Source organism: Chinchilla lanigera, unplaced genomic scaffold (assembly GCF_000276665.1).
Source record: "Chinchilla lanigera isolate Chin_1 unplaced genomic scaffold, ChiLan1.0 scaffold00041, whole genome shotgun sequence".
Lineage (NCBI taxonomy): Eukaryota > Metazoa > Chordata > Mammalia > Rodentia > Chinchillidae > Chinchilla > Chinchilla lanigera.
This window is the reverse complement of record NW_004955442.1, coordinates 495,704-520,744: the sequence shown is the minus strand read 5'-3', so window position 1 is coordinate 520,744 and position 25,041 is coordinate 495,704. Positions and strand designations below refer to the sequence as shown.

General features: G+C 42.8%; 1 protein-coding gene across 6 annotated transcripts in view; it reads right to left on the bottom strand.

Moving 5' to 3' along the window:
- The window catches only part of Nde1 (nudE neurodevelopment protein 1), a 34,593-nt gene extending 9,552 nt beyond the window's left edge, over positions 1–25,041 (bottom strand). For 5 of the 6 annotated variants that reach the window (XM_005391077.2, XM_005391075.2, XM_005391076.2 and 2 more), the window contains exons 1-5: positions 24,995–25,041; positions 16,928–17,052; positions 15,184–15,337; positions 9,925–10,073; positions 603–739 (exon numbers count right to left, since the gene is read on the bottom strand). In XM_005391077.2, the coding sequence (XP_005391134.1) occupies positions 603–739; positions 9,925–10,073; positions 15,184–15,337; positions 16,928–17,010 (523 nt within the window). In that variant the 5' untranslated portion in view covers positions 17,011–17,052; positions 24,995–25,041. Of the gene's footprint in view, positions 1–602; positions 740–9,924; positions 10,074–15,183; positions 15,338–16,927; positions 17,053–23,883; positions 23,978–24,994 lie in introns of those variants that run through there. The other variant, XM_013517843.1, reaches the window with a different exon arrangement.

Sequence of the window (25,041 nt, the reverse complement as noted above, 5' to 3'; positions counted from 1 at the left end):
ACATTAGAAATGCTTCAGATTTGGGAGTTTTTCAGACCTTGGGATTTGTATACTTAAATGGTTGAGCACTGCTAATCTGAAACCAAATCTAAAACTTTCTGAGCACTCAACTAGTAGTTTTTAAACTTACTGTTTTTGTTGTTTTTTTTTTAGTGTTCCATCTTCAGGTCACACATTAGATATCAAATGTTATAAACAATCAGTTAAGACTTCAAAAATATCTTTTAGCACCCACTGTGGATGCCACATTACCATCTTGGTACAGGAAAGCTGTCTCTAGGATGGCCAACCTCCACTGAGCAAATGCTGAAGAGGTTTCCAGAAAGTCTCTTTCCCAAATGAATCCCACTGCCCAGAGCCAAAACCCCAAACAAAGGCTTTATCTGTGACCTTCAAAGCTATTTCTGTATATATCTATGGGGGGTCTTTACAGGGTTTGAGGGCTGAGAATTCTGAGCACTGGGCAGATACAACCCATTTGCAGGGAGCGGTGCATATTTCCAGCAAAGGCAGTGATGAGCAAGGCCGCAGTTCAGGATGCTATCAGAGGTGAACAAGAAATCACACTAGTAAAGACACAGAACAAGGCCAAGACCTCTGACCTCTGGCTTCATCCTTTAGTCGCTGAACAGATTCTAGGAGGTTCTCCTTCTCGTCAAGTTCGCTTTCTAAGAAGGCATTTCTTTCAATGGCTTGATTCAAGCGCTGCTCAAAGTCTTCCAGAGACATGATGGTGGCTCTGGGTGAGAGAACAGCAAGGTTATCCAAAATGGGAAATGGCAGCATTTATCTGCTGCCTACAGACCTGGAAGACATGAGGGTCAGATATACCTGGGCACAAGTCCCAGCACTGGTCTTCCTAGATGCCACAGGCAGGGACAAGTCCCTTAATCTTCAGAGGCTCAGGCTCATTAGCTGTAGAATGGGAATGTGAGAATTCAGGTTGTGCTGGGGGTTCAGAAGGCAATATCCACACAGCACTCAACAGCGAGCCACGGTCTGATCAGTACTACAAAATATGTCCAGACCCTGAGAGCAGCATGCTCCATTTTCTCTTGGAAGCTCATGGTGCAAACTAGTATTCAGAGCAGTCTAATAAAGTGCATATGCAGTTTAGTAACATGCAGTCTAAAAGGTAGAAGAGATCAACTTTCACCTCTCAGTTAAAGTTTAACAAGTTCCAAATATCTAGTCCCAGTCCAGTTGCCCTGCCAACAACCAATGCTTATGAACAGACATCCCATTAGAACACAGCATTGTACAGGCAGAAACGTGCTGTAATGGAGAAATCTGTTTAGCTGTGGGCTAGCTACTTTCTCTGTGCCTCAATTTACTCATATGTAAATCACGGGTAGTAAAATTCCTCCATACTAGGGTTAGGCTGGGAAAATGAACACAAAAGCACATAACAGGTATTTCACACCTAAGCGCCCACTAAGCACCAGCAATTTTTATTATTGACCCTGTGTTTGCCCCCAGAAGGCCCATAACATCCTGCATTATAACTCTATTTTATGTTGGCTGGAAGCATACGTTTGGACTAGAACCTAGGAGTTAACACCGAGTTTCTATATGCAGACTAAGTGAGAGTCCTCATTCCTTTAGTTCCAAGGTAAGGTTTGATTCATTCATTTATTCAACATATCCTGCTACATGTAGACCGAATAAGGTTCTTACCTACCCTCAAAGCATCTATAGAACAAACACATGGTATAAAGTTACCAACAGTGCCAGATTAAAAACAACAAAGGGATAATATTTAGGAGTCTAATATTAGAATCATTTAAAATGATTAAATGAGGTTAATGAGGTTGGGAGGCCAAACAATAAAAAAAAGATAAAATATGTAGGAATTCATGTAACAATAAATATGCAAGGGACACAAGATGTTTATGGAAATGCAGACATGCTGTGTTTACGAAGCAGAAGACTCACCATTATGAAGAAATCAGTTCTAAGTTAATATACTCTGAAAAAGTACTAATTGATATTTACTGGGGGAAGGGAGAAAGGGGGACTGATTGGAACATCATGTCATAATGAAATAAGAATGGCCCCGAGCACTTGGGAAAAGACCTCAGGAAACTAGTTCGAGCAGGTACAAGGCACACAAGATTAGTCTAGAGACTCAGCAATCATCAAAGGTGTGGTACCAGTTAGAACAGGTTTAGATCCAGGAACCAAAGGACCAGCAGTAGGTGCAAAGACATGCATGAATGAACTTATGGTTCCATAAGTTGAAACGTGGCAGGCTCAAATGTAGGTCTGGGGACCACTGGGCAGTTACAAAGATTCCAACCTCAAAGGGATCAGAAATTTAAACAAAACTGAGATTTGTTCCGAGTCTACCATTTGCCTTCTGAAATACCGGAGAACTGAAGAACAATGTCAGCAGCACTTCTGCCATTTCTGACCCAGTGTGGATCACTGTCTTGTGACTGTATATGACCAGTTCAATAGCATCATTATATGGGCAAGGCATGCCACTGGGACATATGCCACTAAACTGAATATTTGCTGTCAAATAAAAGTCAGCATCCTTGGGTAACCTGAGTGAAAAAATTTTATATGTTGTATGCATTTATATGCTATAATTTATACATAATCATTCTTTATATGTTGCAATTTTATGTCAACTGATGTATAAAGGCATATTTATTATAAGAAAAGTAAAATTCTGAAACAATGACTATAGAAAGCTGTTAATCTCAGATAGTTATTGAGAACTTAAAATAGTTCAATAAGAAACAATTTAGTAAATCTGAGTTATTAAGAGATACATTTGTGTGCCGGGCATGGTGGCACATGCCTGTAATCCCAGCACTTGGGAGGCTGAGGCAGGAGGATTGTTGTGAGTTCGAAGCCAGCCTAGGCTACAAAGTGAGCTCAACGCTAGCCTGAACTGTATAGCAAGACCCTGTCTCAAAAGCCAAAAAAAAAAAAAAGACAAAAGAGATACATTTGTTAGATTAAAAACACATGGAAATAGAATTAGGTTAAATCAATGTAATCTCTGTAGAACTTTACATTATTTTAGCCCTGTATGAAACAATATAACCTTTAAAGGACATACTTAATTTTAAGTTACTTCCAAAACAGCCTTGAGTCGCTCCAAGCTGCCCTTACACAAGGCTCATGCCCATTACCAAAAGTGAGTAGAGTTGTCTTAGAGGTGTACCATGTAAGGACGATAAAAGCAACCAAACACTTGATGCTGCTGAGAAATTGCTGTTCTTGCAGCACTCTCTAATTAATCAGACAGAACTACTAAAGTTTTATAATAAAATCTTAATATTTTATTAAAGTATTTTTAAAACTAAAATTTTGGTATTTTGGAAGTTTATTCATCCTATGACAGTGATCTAGGCCTCTACCTCACTTGATTTTAACACTCAACTATCCAACATTTGACCAAAATGTAAATCCAATGCATCTTGAGAGACACAGAGAAGGAAGAAAACATAAAAATACTAGAAGAAAATATAGGCTAAGTATTTTATAAACACTGGAGTGCGGAAGGTCATTCTATGAGTGATAAACTTGATTACATAGAAATCAAACAAATTGCACCCATTAAAGCATACAACAAAGCCATAGAAACATAATAAATTCGAAGGACTCAATTCATATCACAGACAAATATATGAAAATCTCTCAGAAGTGACCCGGAGAGGGAACCAATCTACCACCCAATTTGAAAATAGCACTTGCCTAGCACATGCAAAGCTCTGATTCTGATTCCTGGCAATACAAAAACCAACAACAAAAACCAGGCAAAATCATTTTTATTGCTTTTGCTTTGTTTTGTTTTTGTCTATGTTGTTGGTATTTAGCTATCACTCTTTTTTTTTTTTTTTTTTTAAAAAAACAGGCAAAGAAAAAAGTTCATAGAAAAGGAAGCAAAATACCTCTTATACCTATAAAAAGGAACTCAAGGTCACTCAGAATTCACAAATGCACCCATCTCTCATCTATCTGATTGGCAGAAATCCTACGTTTGAAAACCACTCTGTTGGTGATGCCATCTGGAAAACAGGAACTCACACCCATAGCCATTGGGACTGCAGAGTGTGCAACCGTATAAAGAGCAGGGCACACACAGCATCAAAACTCCGCCCCTTTGTGTATTATTTTTGAACCGTGTGAATGTACTGCCTTCTGTGGGAGACTGCATTGCTGGAGACTGCATTATTCATCCCTCCCTGTATCCACACCCTTGCTGTGGCCTCAGTGTGGGTGGAACACATTTTCCCACCCTTTGACTCAATGTCATCATATGACGTGCTATGCTCAGTGATATGGGTAGAAACGATGGTATGCAGTTGCTTGTCCGAAATCTGAAAGTGGTTTTACATACTACAAGTACGTATATACACATATACATATAAATATACATACATACTCATATAAAGCCATACTACTCAGGTCAACATGATAATTGGTAAAGAAATTCAGAAATTATATGCTGGACCACATAAGGAAGCCAGAATTAAATCCCAGGATCTATGAGAGAATAACATATGACATAGCTGACTTTAATTCAGTGGAAAAAAGTGCTTCAACAATTAGCTATCCACTTAAAATAAAACTGAGCTACTTGGAAGGCTGAGACAGGATGGTCTTAAATTCAAGTTTAGACTGGGCAACTTAGCAAGATCTTACCTCAAAATTAAAAAATAAAAAAGGCTGGGGTTGTAGGGAGAAATCTTTATCTTACCCTACATACAAAAAACAAAAAAATTCTACTTGAATTAAGGCAGTAAGAAAATGAAACAATAAAAACCTTGAAAATGAGGGAAAGGGTAGAGAGAGAACACATATAATCGAAGGATCAAGGCTACTCCCCCAGTGAAGTCACAAAGTTATAAAAGGAGGCATAATTAATAACCTAAAAACAGAAAATATTTGTATGGAAATTGTTATACAAAGTCAACAGACAAAAGATTACTTTGGAGGAAAATATTTTCAATGCTGGACGAAAGATTAGTACCAAATATGTACAAAGAACTCTTACAAATTGACAAGAAAAGAGGTTTCACTACTGAATTCTAATAATTAACCAATTCAATTGCAGTGATTGAAACATATAATTTTGAAGATGATAATCAAACAGCAGTTCTTAACAATTAAAAATGATCTCCCACATCAAAATGATATTAATCTAGGCAGTTCACCTTAAAAACAATGTGAAAAGAAACCAATGACTGTAGAAAAACCAAAGCAAGATGCTGATATACCCAAGAAACCTGTACTTGGATCTTATCATGGCCAAATTGTTCAGTCAAAGAGGAACATATTCAGAAAACCTCTACACATCAGATGAGAATTCAGCAACAACAAAGAAACTTTTAAGTGCTATCTTGAAAGCCACAAAGCCTGAGCCTATGAACACCAACATTCTAATAATACGAAATGATAGAGCCTCAAAAATGATGGCTTCCACTAAATTTGTGAGCACTACATCTCAGAACACACAACTTGTATGACTTCTTGTTAAAGTCACAACATCCTTCCAACAAGGCGTCAGCAGAACCTCTGCCAATGTTACAATCAAAAACAGTTCTATCTAGTGTCAAAACCAGTTCTCAGGATATTAAAAAAAAAAAAAAAAAAAGGAAACCACTACTATAAACATGACATCTGAAACTATGGCCAGGCCTATTCACTTTCTAGTACCAAACCGACAGAAAAGTCAAAAACCGCTGACCAGCAAAGACATACTATAGCAAGAGCAACTGTTCATAGATGAGCAGACCCCAAAGAAACCACAGGAGAAAAGCTCATCTGGATGCATTGAAAGCTGGCAAAGAAGAGTGCTGAAAAGGCCTCCTAGCTACAGCCACTACCCAGCCCGAGCCTGAAACACAAAATGAATACCCAGTTGAATTCTTTTGGACTTCTATGGCAGAAGAAAATGAACAAAGATTATTTACTGAAAAATTAAACAAGCACGCCTGTAATCCAGCACTTGGGAGGCTGAGGCAGGAGGACTGTTGTGAGTCTGAGACCAGCCTGGGCTACAAAGTGAGCTCAAGGCGAGCCTGAGCTGCTGGCTGTCTCAAAAAGACAAAAAAAAAAAAAAAAAAAAAAAAAAGCAAAGAAAAGAAAAGAAAAAGAAAAAGTAAGCAAGACATTTTCTGAATGACCCAGTTAAAAATATTCCAGATGCCAAAACACTTGTTAAATATTTCCTATGTTTTGGACATATTGAGCCAATCACAAGTCCAGTTGAAAATATCTCAATCTCACAGCGATATATGTGCACCTGTGTTCATAGCAGCACAATTTGTAATTGCTAAATTGTGGAAGCAACCCAAATGTCCATCTGCTGAGGACTGGATAAGAAAATTGTGGTACTTTTATACAATGGAATATTACTCAGCTGTAAAGAAAGATTACTCAAGGCCTTTATAGGTAAATGGTCACAACTAGAGATGATACTCATAAGTGAAATAAATCAGACCTGCGTGTGCAAGCACCACTAGTGTAAAACCTGGAAGAAATAATTTAAATTCAGAGGTATGACAGACATTGTGAAATGATAGGAAAACACTCAAGGGTAACTGGCAACTGGGATGTGGGAAAAGAGAAGGGAAAGAAGGAGAAATTTTGTCTGTATGTATATACAGGATAGTTAATATAGTTGTTCTACTGTCTTCTATTTCTTTGCTGAAACTGTCAGTGAGTCCTTGATTGATCAATATTGCATGTCTCTATCTATTCTCATGAGAAACCACTTTGAAGATATCAATATGTAATACAACAAGCATTGTTAATTTCCTACCCCTTTGTTTGTAACTCTATATTGTCTGTACTGTTCTTTAGCTATTTTGTAAAAGATTGTCTGTCTGCACAATGTATTATAGAGATGAGACACACAATTGTAGGCATTTTTAAAATGAAGAGAAAAATTATGGAGAAAATATTGGAGATGTTTATAGAACCAAGGAATAACTCCAGGAAATCAACATCAAAGATACAGGTATTAATTTAGAGCCAGGAAAACTAGAAATGGTGAATAAACATAGAAATGGGGTACTTCAAGATTATAAAAAACGCCAGGCATGGTGACGCATGCCTATAATCCCAGCACTCAGTAGGCTGAGGCAGGAGGATTGTTGTGAGTTCGAGACCAGCCTGGGCTACAAAGTGAGTTCAAGGCCAGTCTGAACTGCATAGTGAGACCCTGTCTCAAAAAGACCAAAAAAAAAAAAAAAAAATATATATATATATATATATATATAAAACAGTAAGACAAAAAAATCCAACTGACGATATTAAAATCCCAGATAAAGAAAATAGACCCAGTTGCATAAGTAAGTGAATGTACTATGCCACATTTGCAAAGTATAAAAAAGGCTAAACAAATTCCACATTTAAAAAACTAAAGTTTCTAACACCAATGAGCTATTTTCATCAGTGTCTTTCAGAGAAGACTTCTAAATTGCCAGACACGGCAAAAAACCATTATTCTGTGTATCAGGGCTGGGAGGTAAAACTGATACTTTTGTACGTGGCCTAAAATTAACACTGTGAGACTGAGACAAGAGAAGAAAAATAAAGTTCCAAAGAGGAACAAGGGTTGTCATTACCCCCTGGGTAACCACAGGGGCTTTTGTTTGTGTGGCTTCATATTTCCCTTGGACAGAAGTTGGCCAAGTACCTTCATAGAAGTGAGAGCCTGTACTAACATTCACGCTACAGGTGGAGGTGCCCAGTTATGTACAGAAAGCTAGTTAATCTCAACAGACCGAGTTAATCTCAAACTTAGTTAATTTCAACAGACCAAGTTTTTCTTTAAGTAAATTTTTAGTTTATTTATGGTGTTCCTTAATATAAATAGGTTTGTTTTCATGTGACCTTGTTATTAAAAGTAAGTTCAGTAACGATGCATGATCAGAAAATAAAGTTTACCAGATAAAATTTGTATTTCTATTATACGGGTATGTTTCAAAACATTATGATGCACAGCTCTGCTTTAAACAAAACACTGACAATGTTTTGTGGCCTTACGAAAGTCAAATTTTAGGGCTGAAAGCCATTCACAGGGGAGCACACCTGAGGCAGAAAGACTGTGAGTTCCAAGACCAGCCTGAACTACATAGGGAGACCATGCATTCAAGAAAAGCCAAGTTGGGCCAGGAAATAAAGCTCAATGCCTGGGCTCCTGGGCTCAATCCCTAGCACTAAACCAAATAAGCAAAAGTTGTAATGTATAAAGCTACTCGCTTAAATATTAAGACATACAAGGCTTAGCTTGCTTTTCCACCAAACTCATGTTTTCCAGACTGTTGTGCTCTGCTGTGTCCCCGAACTGCCACCGTCCCTCACTGTCTATGAGAATCTGCATCTTCACCTCTAACTCTTGTTTGGAACTGAGTTTGCCAAGGATGGTCACCTGGACGCCCCATTTCTAACAGAAGGATTTCTTGAACTACATGGAAAAAAGGAAAATTTAGTGTATATTCAAAACTTTAAATCTGGGTTTGTTTCTTTTGTTGTTTGTTCTGTTTCATACTTTGACTATGTCACTGTTAAAATTTTAACTTCCATAGCCCCACTGATAGTTTATAAACTACATTAGAATAGAATTTGGGAAGGAATACATATTTAATGTCATTCTACTTTAGGCAACATTTCTAAAATAACCAATATTTATACTTGTTTTCTTCTCTATAGTATAAAAACCTTGCTGTTAAATCACGTCCACCAAGACATGACAGTTATAAACAGTAAACAATTTTCTTGTCTTCATACATAAATACCACCAATAAATTTGTTTTACAAGGTATGAACTAATACTTAAATAACACACATCCTCTATCAACTCTACAGTTTAAAAAAACTATGTATGAAAGACGATGTAAAGAACACATACTTATGTTCATTCCATATTTGTGTTTTTAATTATTATCCTCTCATATTCTAAGAGTAGTAATTTTACTATCATTAACTTGTATACTAATATATATATATATACAATAAAAATATCTGTGTAATGATGTTCCAGTGGGGGGAAGTATGTGCAAAAATATAAAGGGGCTATTTTTCTAAGCAAAAATTCTAACAGTATGGTATGGGTGTCATAGTATTTGTTGATGTAATAAATTTTACAACTATAGCATAAAATACAAGGATTAGAAATTTTGAAAGTGTAAGACTGTAGAGATGTCACATTTTAAAGGAAGTCATACAATACTAAGTAGACTAAAAAAACCAGTGATGTGGCACAGCCTATAATCCTGGCATTCTGGGAGGCTGAGGCAGGAGTACTGTACATTCAGGCCCAGCCTGGGCAATCTAGGAACTTCACGAGACTCTGTCTCAAAACAACAAAAAATGGCTGGGGATGTAGCTCAATAGGAAGGCCCAGGGTTCAATCCCCAGTACCACAAAAAAGTATTTATGGGGTACAGAATATATAAATTCTTATAAAGCAAGAGTTTTCTTTCCTGCAAAAGCACTTAAAGTCACAATAATCATTATTGTTATTCTGCTACACTACCAAACAGTAGCGTAAGAAACACTGTGCTGTGAGCACATTCCTCTCCTTCTGACATCAAGGCCTTCGCACATGCTCTCTTCCTGCTGGACGCGCTCATACTCTTCCTTGGATAATGACTATTCATCCCTCTGGTCTAAATGGCATTTCCTCTAGGAAGCCTTCCCTGACAATCTCCCATCAGTGGCCAAATGAATATAACCTATCACAGGCCCCATAGCACACTGGACTTCAGCATTTCTTGCTATAATTAGGTTGGTCTTATTTACTTATTGCCTCTTCCCAGGAGATGAAGATCCAGAAAGGCACTGGCTTATATTTTGCTCACTGCTGAGTTCTCTATACTCAATACAGTGCCTAGTACCCAGGAGCTGGGGAAAGGGACAGAAGACTCCTAACCTGCTTCCTCCTTCCCAACATACCGTTTGGCTCTTTCTAAGTCATCGTTGGCTTGCTCCAGCTCCCTGATGTATTTCTGCAGTTGATCTTTAATTGCTTTCGTCTGTGCCAGGTCATCTTCCAAAGCTGAGATCTGCCGGTAGCCTTCAGAATGCTGCATTTCAAATTTTTCCTGAAGGACAAAAGCAATGAGTGTCATCTCCTTACAAATAAAGCTGTTCATCCATTCCTCCCCTTCCCTAAGCCCTACCAGCACCCTGACTCCTCTTGAGGGTTTCTCTTCCCCGGATTTAAGAGTCTTAATGGGACACCTACACTCATCATCCCTGCAGGCGCAGCTCCAGCCTCCCTTTCCCAGGGTCCTACCTGAGCTCAGTCAACAGAACATTCTCTCTCGAAGAAGCCTGGAATGTCAAGTGAGTGACTGAAGCTGATAAGAACACATAGCTACCACTCAAAAGCAGGCATACCATGAGCAACTACTGTACTCCAACATCATCCTGAGGGCTTCCTGCCTCCTAGTCCCTGAGCACCTGGTATCCTGCCCACTCCCAAACCTGGTTCCTACAGCCTGCACCCAAAACCCAACAAACTTCAAATTAATCATTTAAAGTGTCCACAGCCAAAACAAGCCTCATGACCAGGACAATGTGGATCTGCTCCACCCACTATGTTACAAAGAGATTAGGAATGACTTTGGTTGCTTGTGTTTCCCAATAAGAGGAGGGCATCAGGTACTGAGTGTGACAAGGACGTTCTCCTGTAACATGGGAAAAGTTACAAGAAACTTCTGGACAAGGGAGAAGGAGAAGGAAAAGGAAGAGAAAAGAATTATTATTGATTATGGGAGAAAGCTTAGTGCAGTTGGCTAGGGAATTAGTGCAGAAGCAGGGAAGAGCCCAATGACCACTCAGTGAGGAGTTGTGGCTCATTTGGAGCAGGTAACATATTACACACTTAGTGCTGTGCCAGGTTTCGGCCTAGTACACTCCTACATATGTTGTCTCATTCATCCCACTTCAGAGATGTGGGCACTAAGGCTCAGTTACTTAGCTAGCCCAGAGTTGACTGGTAGCAAATGACTAGAGCACGATCAGACCAAAGCCATCTGAGCTGGTGCTCTTGAAACAGAGATGGATGCTCAATGGCCCTAAACTACTTCAATCCAGATCACCAAAGAATTGGTATTTTTTCTTCCCCCCTTTTCTGACTCTGTGTGTTACTTGGGATTGAACCCAGGACCTTCCAGCTGAGTTATATCCCCAGCCAATAATCAGTTTTTAAGACAGAACCTCATTTAATTGCTCAGGCTGGGTTTGAACTTGCAGTCACCTGCCTCAACCTCCTAGAGTGCTAGGATCACAGGCACAGGCCTCCTCCACATCCAGCTTTCAGATTCCTTTCCTTCATCAAACAACCTTCCACAAATACAACATAAAACAAAACACATCCCACAAGAAAGGCTCGGGGATGGGGATTTAGCTCAGCGGCACAGCGCCTGCCTGGCAAGTACAAGGTCGTGAGTTTGATTCCTGGTACGGGAAGAAAAACGAAACAAACAAACAACACAAGAAAGGCTCAAGATCTAATTCAAAAGGTAAAAACAAAGGCACGCTCCTTTTCTTGACTAGATCGGGTCATCAAATCTGTTGCTACAAACAATCCGCAGGCACTGGGAAGTGAGGGAATAGTGCCGAGTCAGAGGGGCGTGGCGAGAGGCCCTGGGAAAGAAGAATGGCTAAAGAACAGCAGATATTCCCAGGGTGATGACAGGGAGGGCATTCCATGTCCTCTAGCAGCTGGGCCCCTTTGATGTTCCCATTTCCTGGCTGTGAGCAGAGTGTGGGTCTGAACTCAGGAAGAGACAGCCTTGCCCTGCACACAGGTCAATCCCCAGGTGTGGGTCTGACCACCTTGCACCCTTTACTTCATGGCATCTCCAAACAAAACATAATCCCAGGTCATTAACCTCGACTCTAGGGTGGGTTCCAAGAGGATGTGGGGAACAGACTCCTCCACCCACATATACATTCAGACAGTCTCCCCTTTGAACTCGTGACATGAAAAGCTGTTGCTGGAATGTTGGGCTTTCATCTGGGGCTGATTATAAAAAGCTGCCAGCTGATGAAGCATCAATGGATGCTCTGTTTGATCCATGACAGGCTTCTGTATTCAACTTGCAATGAATGAGCCAGTTGTCAACAACTCGTCTCAGCTGAACATATCTCTCTTAGGTGACCGACAAATATGTACTAGTGGCAGTGTACTCTTTCTCCAAGGTGTTCGCATTTCTTCCCCTGCTCTGTGCTCCAAGTCTGCCATAGGCTATAATGAAAACATCTTCTGAAGGTTCAAGGGCTCAGTCCTTTGCTTTCTGCAGTACTAGGAACTGAACCCATGGTCTTACACATGCTATGCAAGCACATCGGTGCAAAGCTCCATCCCTAGTCCTTTTTTATTTTAGAGTCTAAGTTGCCCAAGCTGGCCCTGAACCTGTGATCCTCCTGCCTCAGTCTCCTAAGTCACTGGGATTACATGTGTGTGCCACCTAACCCAGTAAGGCTCAGTTTTGAAGCAGTTAATTACTCAGCAATTGAGGTGACATTTACTCAGTATCTGTGGAGGCCTCTTACCTTCTCCAAGCCATCGTTCATACCACAAATCTCTCTACTGATGCCTGAGTTCCCTTCAATTTAAGAACAAGGACAATTCTTCATTGCCTATGGCAGGATCAAGTATGAATTCTTGCAGGGGTCAGCTGCTAACAATGAGGCAAGTGGGCCACAAGCAGGATAAGCAGAAAGCAGCACCTGGACTTCAGCATCTGGGCTAAGGGGACCAAGGCAGACTGGACTCAATTTTCTGCTGGAATGACCAGGTCCCATTCTCAAAGGAGGTCAGAAATTCAGATTTGGGGGCTGGGGATTTAGCTCTGTGGCATAAGCTCCTGCCTGGCAAGTGCAAGGTCCTGAGTTTGATTCCCAGTGCAAAAAAAAAAAGAAATCCAGATTTTTCTAAAAAATTTTATAAATCTTAGATGTTTACATTAAATATGAAAAAAAAAACCTGGAAGATACTAATTTTACTACTGAAAAGAGAACCTATAAACAAATGCTGGACACTAATTAATGATAAGCAGGTTGAAGTACTTGGGGGAAGTATATCGCTTCTTGCAATTTACTTTTTTTTTTTTTTTTTTTTTGGTATTAGGACTCAAACTCAAAATCTTGCGCTTGCCAAGTAGGTGCTGTGCCGCAGAGTTAGCTCCCCCTACTGCAATTTACTTTGAAATGCACCAAGAAAAGCAGGGGTGGATGGGCAGGAATATTATAAATAAAAGGCAAGTATGGGCAATGTCATGGTAGAACCTAGGGGTGTGTACACAGGTATTCACTGGAAAGTTCTTTCAAACACGCATGTGCTTAGAAACTTTCATGTTACACTTGGAATAAGATCCACTAAAAGATAAGCAAACATCTACAGACTGACCTGTAAGTGGTCAGGTTGGGCTGTCTGGGCTACAATACAAAATACGGACCTCATTGCTCAGGTTCCAAGGTCTTGGAGATCTTTCTTTTCCCTCTGTTGGAATCACCAATGCACTTGCTCATCTCATTTTTTCCCACATGTAAGTAAGGTCAGACTTCCAAGGTGATGCTCATTCTTATCTCCATGTCTGTTATGGTTTACACCTAGATTATCCTTCAAAAGTCTCACATGTCCAGAGGTGGGGCTTTTGGCAGGTGATTGCATTATGGGGGTGCTACACTCATCTGTAGAGTAATGCGCTGTTAGGAGGTGGGCCCTGGTCAGAAGAGCTAGGTCACCAGGGCACATGACCTGGAAGTATGTATCTTCCTCCTTGGTTGCTCCTTTTGCTCTCTGCTTCCTTCTCAAGGCATGAACAGCTACCCTTTGCACAGGCCCTTTCAATATGTTGTTCTAATATGCTTCAATATGCTGTTTCTGCCAGGCATGGACTGAAGTTTCTGAAACTGTCAGCCAAAATAAACCTCTCCTCCTTTAAGTTGTGAGTGTTGGTTTCAGTTTTGCCAAAAAGTGCCTGCTAAGTTGCAACAAAGAACAGCCCTGCTGAAAAGATTAGCATTAAAAAGAAGCCAAGCACTTTCCACCTGAACAATAGGAAAGATGGCTTGAGGGCATCTCAGGAACAAGACAGACCCTACTCTACAGACCCTACTCTTTAAAGGCTCAAAAATGCAAAGGTGAAAAACTTCGCTTTGAGAAGAAAACCTCAGGGCATCCTGCCCAACTAGGGATTTGGTTCCTGGAGATTAGGTTCCAGGCACTCAGAGACCTCTGTAGCCACGACCAAGGAGGTCAAGACACTGCTTAAGCTTGTCTATAGGTTTGGCTGCCACAACCTCAGAGGAGGGTATGCGACTGGAAACCAGTAGATAGAGACCAGGGAGGCTACTGAACATCTTACAATGCAAAACTCAGCCCTTATACCAGAGAACTACATAGCTTCAAATCTAATGAAGCCTTACCCTTATCTATGGGGGACACATTTCAAGACATACTGTTATGCCCAAAACTTGAGATAGTTCCTAACCCTATACATACTATTGTTTTTTCTCATGCTTACATACCTATGATAACATTTAATTTATAAACTTTAAGAAATGAGCATTAATAAAATAGAATAACTAAAACAAATTATACAATAAGTGTTATTAAAGGCTTATGAATTATTTACCCCTGGAATTTTCCATTTAATAGTTTCAGATTTCAGTTGACCACAGGTAACAAAAACCATGGAAAGTGAAACCACAAACACTAGCAGACTACTATAGGCGTAAGAAGAGATGTAGCATTTTGTCATGACAAAACTGCTCTATAGACATTCTGTCTATTAATGATACACATGAGCCACATATGTATGCTACTGGACCTAGAAACATGGCTAGCACGAATTGAGTTTTTTTATTAACTTATAGTTCAATGCCATGTGCAGCTAGGGGCCACCACACTCAACAGTACAGTGCTGGACCTTGTAATATAACGTTAGCAATTATACTGTGATACTCCAACCTCTAAAAAGGTCTCCCTGCCATGTGCCCTATGAAATCAGTAAAGATCACCAAGAAAGGCCACAGAGACACATGTATGACTTGCCTATCACAGAGTTCCACACATCAGGGGCATACAGGGCAAGAGCCATGTCCACCCACAAGGCCTGCAGGTTAGAAAAACCTCAATCCCTCACCCCACAGAGCTCCTTCTTGCTGCACGCCCATCCACTCCCCTCAGCTCCTCACCTTGACAGTTTCCAGCTCCATGCGAAGGCGGTTATTCTCTGACAAGAGGTCTCTGTTTCTGGTTTCAATTTGTTGCAGCTGTGTCTCTAATTCAGCTTCATATTCTCGGCTTCCCTCCTGGAATTCTCGGAGTTCCTCCTGTGTATTCTCTGCCCTGCAGCAGAATTCCAAGAGGTCAGTAATAATTTAGCAGCCACTTACTGTGTGCTGGGCATTGTGCCATTTTGTGCCTTATGTGGATCATCTCTTTATTCAACTATCATTATTCCCATTTATAGACAAGAAGATGCAATTTAGACAAGATGAATGACTTGTCAAATTGGGAATAGTGTTACATGCCTATAATCCTAGCTACACAGGAGGTTGAGGCAGAAGGGTCACAAACTGGAGGTCAGCCTGGGCAACTTAGTGAATCTGACTCAAAATTTTAAAAGGGTTGAGGGATATAGATCAGTTCTGGAGCATTCACTTATCATGTGTGAGACACTGGTTCATGCCCCAGGACCAGGCAGGGAAAAAAGGGAAGTAACTTATATAACAGTCACAGACAAAGTCATAAGCAGAACCTGGATCTAACTTGGGTATGCCTGACTACAAAATCTCTTCTTAACCAATTCACTATTCACTCTACATATACTTTTTGAGCCCAACATACAGGAAATAACTTTGGATTTTGTATCTCCTGTGGATTTACTCAGTAAGTATCGCTTCAGACAATGGACATATAATAAATGTTAATTTATAGCATCACTATAACCTGTTCCTAGTCCAGACCAAATATCTGTCTGGCTTCAAAATGGTCAAATATTTTTGAGAAAGAATCTCATCATGTAATTCAGGCTAGCCTTGAACTCACAGCAATCCTCCTGCCTCAGTCTTTTGAGTGCTGAGATTAGAGACATGTACCAGCACAGCTGGCTCTACAATCCTCAAAATTAGAGACTTTTTTTCCTACTGAATTAAGCCTAAAACATTACTATTGTTGTTGTTACTGTCACTGATATATACACATATATATATTATATATAGTGGAGTTTTTTTGGTGGTAGTGGTGGTGGAAATCAAATCCAAGATCCTATACATGCTAGGCAAGTGCTCTACCCCTGAGACACATCCTAACCCCCTGGATTATCTTTAACAATTTACCAGTCCAATTATTTAAATACAGGATGACTAAAAATCATGTATTTTTTCTTTTCTTTTTATAAGATAACAGGAAATATAAAAACAACAATTTTATCAAATGTATTCCATATAAGAATTGACTGGTTGAAATGACACATCAGGATGTTGTACACGTAAGCAGACCTGGTACCTGGATGATGCTTGGGTAAGCTGCCAAGTGGCTTTGGCAAACTAAGAGCAAAGAAACTAACAGGGCTGGCTAATACCTCCATGTGAAGACTAAGAATCCACGAGGGCAAAAACCCAAGAAAACTGACTTCCAGCAGCCCTCCCCACAACACACACACACCGGAGATGGGCACTGAAGCACTGGTTCCATATTTTAAAATCTGCAACAACTTATTTTTCTAGACACAGGGAAAAGGTTTTTTTTTCCCTATTCAGAGGAACCAACCGGCTGTGGCAACTTAGAGCTAGTAAAAACCCTTCCAGATTGTAAGACAGAGCAGTAACACAGGTTGGTTAGGATTCCTGCTCTGCTCCCCACAGGCTACCACCCTGGGCAAGTTATTTCCCTCCACTGACAATTAGTTTCTTCTATTGGTTCTGCAGGGCTCACCTCTGCTTGTAGGTCATCGCTAGGTCTTTCCAATAGTTTGCTTCTTCTTCCTCAGAGCTGAAAGTCTTTCCTGAGTCCTCCATTGTGAAAATGGGGAAGAACTCACTCCTCTTGTGGCATGGTGTCTAGAAGAGACAGTTTTAAAATTACTACTCTTAGGCTGGGGATATGGCTCAGTGGCACAGCACCTGCCTAGCAAGTGCAAAGTCCTGAGTTTGACTGCCAGTACCAAAAAAATAAAATAAAATTACTACCCTTATCTGGGTAAACAGCTAATCTTTAATGGAAAACAAATCCTTCAACTTCATGTGGGATCAAATGACAAAATACTGCCCCCAAACTGAAATTAAGCCCAAACCAAAGACAGCCCACCCCACCTGCGGCACTCCATGGCTTACCATCAACACTTATGTATATCCCTCCACAAATATTTATTGAGCACCTACAGTAAGACCCAGGGATGTAAATAAGACATCTCCAGGATCCCTGCTTTCCCTCAAGGGGGAGGAGATGTCAGCTACATGATAAACCATACGGTGAGGGTAGTGACAGAAATAGAAACAGGATACCAACATATAATAAATCATCCGCATTAAGGGTACATATTTTGTGTCTTCGGACTTCTGTATGCACTTAAGAAACTGCCGCCAATCAACACAATAAGCATTTCTGCAGGGCCCTGGGTACTGAGGAAGCTCAGCCTGAGTCACAGAGGGCTTCCGGGGAGGGACAGTGCCCGAGCAGCCGTGGAGGAACGTGCAGAGGAGGGAGGCCGACAGAGGGGGAGCAGAAGGACCCTACACAGAGGGAAGGGAGAAGCAGCCAGGCATGGAGGGGGAGCTGAGAAAGCTGGGAGGATGAAAGTGGAGGAGGCTGGGCAGATTAACATCGGGAAACTGTATTGCCAAGGGCTTTTCTGACAGGCTAAAAAACTTAGTGGCAACGGGAGCCACTGGAGGGTTTTGAAGGAGACAGTGACATGGTGGGATCTTCACTGAATAGCTTGTCCTGGTGGCTAAGGATGGGCTGAGCAGGCTTCAAATGTGTACCTTCTGAAAGAGAGCAAGGAAGGTGGCCTGAGTTAGAAGGCAGTGAAGATGAAGGCAGGAGGAATGCATTCCAAAAATATTTAAAAGGCAAAATCAGCCAAGCATGTGGAGCAACCTGCAGTCCCAGCTACTTGGGAGGCTGAAACAGGAGGATCCCTTCAGCCCCGATGTCTGAGACCAACTTGAATAACACAGCAAGACCCTGACTCAGAAAAAAAAAAAAAAAAAAATTACTAGCATTTGGCAACTTATTGAGGGTGGGGAGATTAGAAAAAAAGAAGGTGGCAACATCTCCTGGGACTTTAAGTAACTGGGTACCTCTACCATTCCGATCTCCAGAGATGAAAAATACCAGAAGGAAAACTCTCGAGTGGGTGAGCTGGGGAAGATAACAAGCCTAGTTTGGGATATTTTTAGTTTGACAAGTCCATGACACATTCAGATGTAACAGTGGATCTGAAACTCAGGGCTGAAATCCGAGCCAGCAGTCTAACTTGAATCATGGCCTGTGGTTGGTTCTCCAGAATCAGGAGGGACTCTCACCAGGACGCAGGTATTGGAAAAGCAGGCTGAGGAAGAAAGTACAGTGGAAGGAGTCGCAGAAGAGACAGTGAGACATGAGCGCCGGAAAGAGGGGTTTTCAGGGGTAGAGGGCACGTTCCACAGCAAGGCAACAGACGCAGGGAGGATGGAGTCTCCAGAAGGCCAGGACGGTGTCGGCCAGTGGTGTGAGCAAGCGGTTTCCACCTGTGCAGGAGGAAGGAGAGCAACATGCGGTGGGGGTGAGGAGGAGGAAGGAGATGGAATTTTGGAGAAGTGAGCTGAGAAGAGAGGGAGAAGATGAGCAAGGAGCCGAAGAGCGTGTTGGGACCTTACTAGGACGACTCTGGGCTGTCAGGAAAGCAATTTCTAACAGTTCTATACTCCCTGCTAAGACAGAGTCTGATGTCCTAGCTCATCATCTGGCTTTGAGGCCTTCAATTTGTTGAAAACTCGCTGAAGGCCAGGCATGGTCACCCAGTCCTATAATCCCAGCAGTCTGGGAGGCTAAAGCAGGAAGATCACAAATTCAAACCCAGCCTTGGCAATTTATCAGTCCTGTCTCAAAACAAAACAAAACAAAACAAAACAAAAAGAGGGACAGGGATTTAGTTCAGAGTGAAGGACATGAGTTCATCTCCAGTACCTTGCACCCCTGCCAAAAATCACTAGCAGCCTGGCACAGTGGTGCATGCCTATAATCCCAGCACTCTGGAAGGCTGAGGCAGGAAGGTCCCAAGTTCAAGTCTAGCCTGGGCAACTTCACCACTTACTAAGATCCTATATAAAAAAGATATAATAGAAAGATTTTTAAAAGAGTTCAGTGTAAGCCAGGCGTGGTTGCACACTCCTGTAATCCCAGCACTTGGGAGGCTGAGGCAGGAGATCGGTGCAAGTTCGAGGCCATCCTGGGCTACAAAGTGAGTTCAAGGCCAGCCTGAACTACATAGCGAGACCCTGTCTCAAAAAGACAAAATAAATAAATAAATAAATAAATAAAAGCACTCAGTATAAAAGCCCTGGATGGTTCAACCTCTAATACCATGCCCCCCCCAAAATCACTAGGGAGCCAGGTAAAATGTCACCAAGGTCCCTTCCTTCCCTAGAGGAAGTTCATGGGCTTTTGTGTTTCCTTGTGACAAAAGAATGAAGAAACCCAATGCTTAGCAAGATGTAACCAACATACTGTATTTTTGGTTCAAAATACAATCATTAGGCTCTTCTCGCTCTCATTTTCTTCTGTCCCTAACAGAGGAAACATGCCATTTCCTCACTCCTACCCTTCCACTCCCAGGGAACATTTTGTCTGAAAGCTTGATCGAGGCAGAGAAGCTAGATAGAGTAGAAAGTAGCTGATCTGTAGGGTTTTTCGGTTGCTCATTCTTCCATCTGTGACAGCACTGCAATACTCCCTCGAGGAACCCAGCCCTACTCTCACTGCACAGGACTCAGATTTGACATTATCCACTACATCTGGGAGAAAGTATAGGCCTACTCGTGCCTCTAGCATCGGTGACCAGTGCAGAGCAGGGCCTAACCCAAGCTGAGCCCGGGGGTGTGCAGACTAAGGCCTGCTGTGCAGCAATCCAGAAGGAAACTCTGCTAGGAGGGGTAAGCTGGTAGGGGGCAAGCCAGGAACCCTCAGCGGTTACCTTGCTGCCTATCAAAAAGCCGGCGTCTGCCAGGAATGAAGCCAAGAGAGTAAAGCGTTGCCAAGGGATGGGGAGATGGTCCTGACAACATTGTTTCAACAGCCAGATCCATCACACCAGGTTCAGGGTTATGAAAGGTAATCAGTTTCCCCTCCTGGTTAAGCCACATGGGGTTGGCTTTCCGCTACAGGTGAGATCTAATTAGCATATGGAGAGAATGATCTTATTTGCTGAAAGCAAAAGGACAGAGTGTTACTCAAAGAGCAAATGAGCTGAGAGATGGCTGGCTGCGCATGGGTTAGCAGACACTGAGACGTACGGAGCAGGGGGAACCCACAGTCCCTGCCTCAGCTATGAGTGCTGAAAAAGCCCAGATGTGGTCTGAAATGCAGTCACCAAACTGATTCCAGAGTGTCGAGGGCCCAGAGCTGTGTATCTGTAAATGAGCAAGGGGCCATCATGCTACTGGTAATCCCACTGAAGACATTCTCAACTGTGTGGCACAGGAGGAAGGAGTGCATGACAGAGGAATTAGAAACCAATGTGAACTGACTTTCTTGCAGTTTAGAGAAAGAGCATATGCAAGGCCAACGTAATTGGTCTCATGCCTGCTTCTCTAAGTATCTCCTACTCATTTATGTTCAGCCGCTTCTTTCTTTTCCTTGAGCACAGAGAGCTGGCTCTCACCCCAAGGCCTTTGCACTTGCTGCTCTCTAGGCTGCGATGTTCTCACCTCCCATCTCTGCCCAGCAGGTTTCCTTCTTGTCACTGAGATCTCCAGTGTCCTCCCCCAGGGCCATATTTAAATAGCCCATCTAACAGCCTGTCCAGCTTTTACTATGCTACTAACCCCCGCTTTATCCTATTTCATGGCTTTCTGAGTTTGGTATCTGTTCATCTTCCCTACCGAAATATCAGTTTTTCAGTATAGAGACCTTCTCTCTCTTCATTTTTTATCCCTGAAGCCTAGCTAGAACAGTGCTTGGGACATAAAAGGCATGCAATAGGTGAAAGGAGAAAAGCTGCAGACTGACTACTAACTGGAAGGGCTTCAAGGTCAATGAAGGGCAGGAAGCAAGGGCAGAGTGAAGAGATGAGACTCCCTGAAGGCTTCTTTCCACTGTAAATTCCTATGCAGCGTTACAGAGAACTGACCGGGAAGCCTAACTGTCCCCCACATATCTGAGTGATGCTCAAGGGACATGTTCAAAGACTCCATGTGCCTGTGGCCCACCCAGGTTGACATGACAAGCAGCATCTGCTATAGTTACCGGGGTCTAGTAACCCCCCTTCTGGACACTTAGGCCAGATGAGTTTTAGAAAAGGGCTTCTCAAAACAGTTATCCTGACCAATGAGGATTAGAACTTAACTCTCAGGAAAACAATGGGGTGAAATGTTTAGAGGGTGTTTCTTTGGTGCAGGTGAGGGAGGCTCTAGTTACAAGCAAGGAGGTAGGAAGGGTCTGGTTTTGAACTTTAGGGACTGAGGAGAAACTACAGACACTGAGACTTACACCACAGCCAGCACAACCTTTTATACCAACAAATGGACAGAAGTACCTAGAAATGTCACTTCAACCAAAAACTCACGCATTTTAAAAGCAAAACTGAGGGAAGAGCAAGAAATACGCTGAAGATGAAGAGGGAAGAAGTAACAACTGTAGCTTACTTGGTTATGAAACAGCAGTCTTAAAAACATAAGATTTTTTTCTTCGCCACTTGGAAAGGTCTCAGAAATGCTTTTGCACAACTCCACCATAGAAAGTAGACAAGGTGACTTGCAAAAGATTCCTCCTTCTAGAGTACTTACAGAATTCTAGGGTATTTACTGAATTTTATCAATACCTTCTACAGTATTTGCTGGGGTGGGGCATTTAATAAAATCTTTTCTTCCAACATTAGCCACTTTAAGCTGTTCTCCTCGGAGACGTCAACACAGCAGTAACTGTTTCTTAGAAACATAACTGAAGCAGAAGCTCTGTATGCCTAAGTCATCTCTAAAGGCACTGCGGAGTGGCAGAAGCACCCAGACCCAAGTGCAAGGTGTTTGTGAATTCAAGTTCAAGCCCTCCCAAGAGGTCAGACACACTGACTGGAGGGGAGATCCCCTTGTGCTGTTTGGCCTGCAGTTTTCTTAAAAGGCACTGAAACACAGGATGTGTTACTGCCTGGTCACAACGTACGAAGCTTTGCACCTGCTGTTTTAAAAATGGATATTACACCCATGAATTTCACCTGTGTGCAGCTAGCTAGCTTGAACTGTCAATGCATTATCAGCACAATGGGGAAAATATGATGGGAGCCTGACACACACATACGCGAGCGAGAAAAATGCACTCTGGTCTAGTGGTACAAAACTGTTTCACATAACTTGGTTGTATACTTTCTGTAAAATTCCTTTCTGCACCCCTCCCCATGTTTCCAATTAACAGGAATGTCTAAATATACACTTGAGATACACACTTCTGATTTCAAAACACTAGAAAAAACAAAGTGATCTCTTTTGGCTTTCCCCTAAGTGAAGAAAACCTGCAAAGCTAGTCAGGAGTAATGCACAGACAGACAGACAGACACACACACACACACACACACACGCTCAGGACTTCACACCCTTCTCCATCCCAACCCCACATCCTTCCCAATCAAAGCACATGGAAGCCCCACAGGGAAAGGAGGGCAGAGAGGGAGGCTGCCTGGTGTCGGCAGGTTCCAACAGTGGCTATGTTAGGACTCAGGCATTTTGCAGAAGTGACATCACAGGGGCAAAATGAGTCAAGAGTCAGCAAGCCAGGCTTGCCTTTGTGCTTTCAAAACCTACAGGGATCACTGTACATACAGAAAAGCAGGGAGGCAGGCAAGGACATGTGCTCAAGGATGGACTAGAAAACTGCAGAAACCTAAGTATCAACAAAGGACCGATGGGAAAAACACGAAGTGTTTCAGAAACGTGGCACGTAGAAAGACGAAGTTTACGTATGTCATTTTTGTTGAGTATTCTGGGGTAGGATGACATTTTAGGTCCTGGGTACGGTGCTTTGAAGAATAATTGGATACCTGCTACGTCAGAGGCCATGTATGCCATTTTTGTTTCTCTCCCCCTCTCTGCAATACTGATTTTTTTAAAAAAGGGCCTGAAGGAGGAACCACAATGCGAGTAGAGCTGGCACTCAGATGTGTATTTTTTTACAACAGACTTTACAGTTTTTTTATAGTAAGGACTTTTTTCTACCAAGAATTTTTAGAAAAACTTGCACCTGGAAAAAACAGAATAGCTATCATTCCAAGACAATTTTATTTTACTGAACCAAGATGCCAGGGAAATTTCCTTCCGTGGTCCGCACCCCATTCCTTTTCAGTCATTTCTTGGACACCTACTAAGTGACAGGCACTAATGGAAGAGGTTGATGCACATTGCCTACAACCCCAGGCCTCACGCAGACGCAGTACCAGCTGCAGAAGCCAACTCTGGGCCCGGGCAGGCTGGGTTAGGAAATTACCTTTCAAGGAAAGGCCCTGTAATCTCTCTGAGCTCACAAGTTCTCAGGCAACAGAACACTTTGAAAACAAAAATAACATCCTCACAGTGTAAGCCACGTCAGAAAACTACTACCCAAAATGGGATAAAATATACAAATCTGAGACCCAGAGACTTCAAGGGCACGGATCATCAGCATCCAACCTTACATCAAAGACACACTAAGGGGAAAAGAATTACCTTTCCAAACTGGTTCAATATCAGTGTGGCGGGGGCAGGGGGCAGAGCGGTCAGATAACCAAGGCCTCCGAAGTAGCGGGTATCCGATTACTCTTCAAAGCACCCTACGCCAGGACCCAAAACGGCATCCTACCCCAGAATACGCTGAAACAAAACTCTCCCAGAAAATGATAAACCTTGGCCCAGCACGCGCTGAGGAGGCCCTTTCTTTAGAAAGGAAGCTTAAAAGGGGCCTGGGCCTAAAAGTAGCAAGACCGAGGCACAACCTGGTACAAACCCTGGACAAAGCCATGTAGAGTCGCTCTCCAGGTCTCAGAGGGCTGAGAACCTGGTATGACTTGGAAAAGATGAAAGAGCTTCTCCACAGGCGGCGTCCAGGTGACGGCGGGCTTGCTTTCCCACGACCTCGGAGAGGCAGGAAGCATTTTCCCCTTTATCCAGTCCTGTCCCCAAAGTGCTGCCCGAGGAAACCTGAACTGGCCTGCAGCACAGAGCTGAGAAAAGCGAGGGAAGGCGACTGCCCTAAACGTGTTCCCAAAGGGAGGGGACACAAAGGAGGGGGAGGCTTCTGGAATGAGGCCTGTACCCGGGTGGAAAGTGGGTGTAAGGGCGGGGGCAGGGTTAGAAATTAAACAATGAGGGGGCAGGTAGAGGTGGGGGCTGCAGAAGCTGAGGGGCAGGGAAGAGGGGGTAGAGGGGAGGAGGGGCGGAGGGGCGGAAAAGAGGCGAGGGGCATATAGCAGGGGAACTAGGGGAGGGAGGGAAGAGGGATGGAGCCCGGCAGCCGCTTTGGGACCAGAAGGCGGGACGACCGAGAAATCCTAAGAGGGTGTGCAGCGGGGTAGGAGAAACTTGCCGAGAAAGAGAAACGAAGTTGGCAAAGGCGAGAGCCGGGCGCGAAGGACGCAGGGGGGTAGGGGAGAAACTTAGCAGGGAAGGCTCCAGGGAAGCGGGGCTTTCGGGGACCAGCGAAGTCAGGGCAGCCGGACAGCACGCGCGGCAAGGGGCGCGCAGGGTCCCTGCCAGGCGGTGGCGGGGGCCGGACAGGGCGGAAGAGCTCGCTGCGGAGACCCGAGCGGCCACCGCCCGGCCGGCGACGGCTCCCACTTACCCGGCTGGGGCGGAGAAGAAGCGATGACCGCCGCGGCCAAGGCTGCG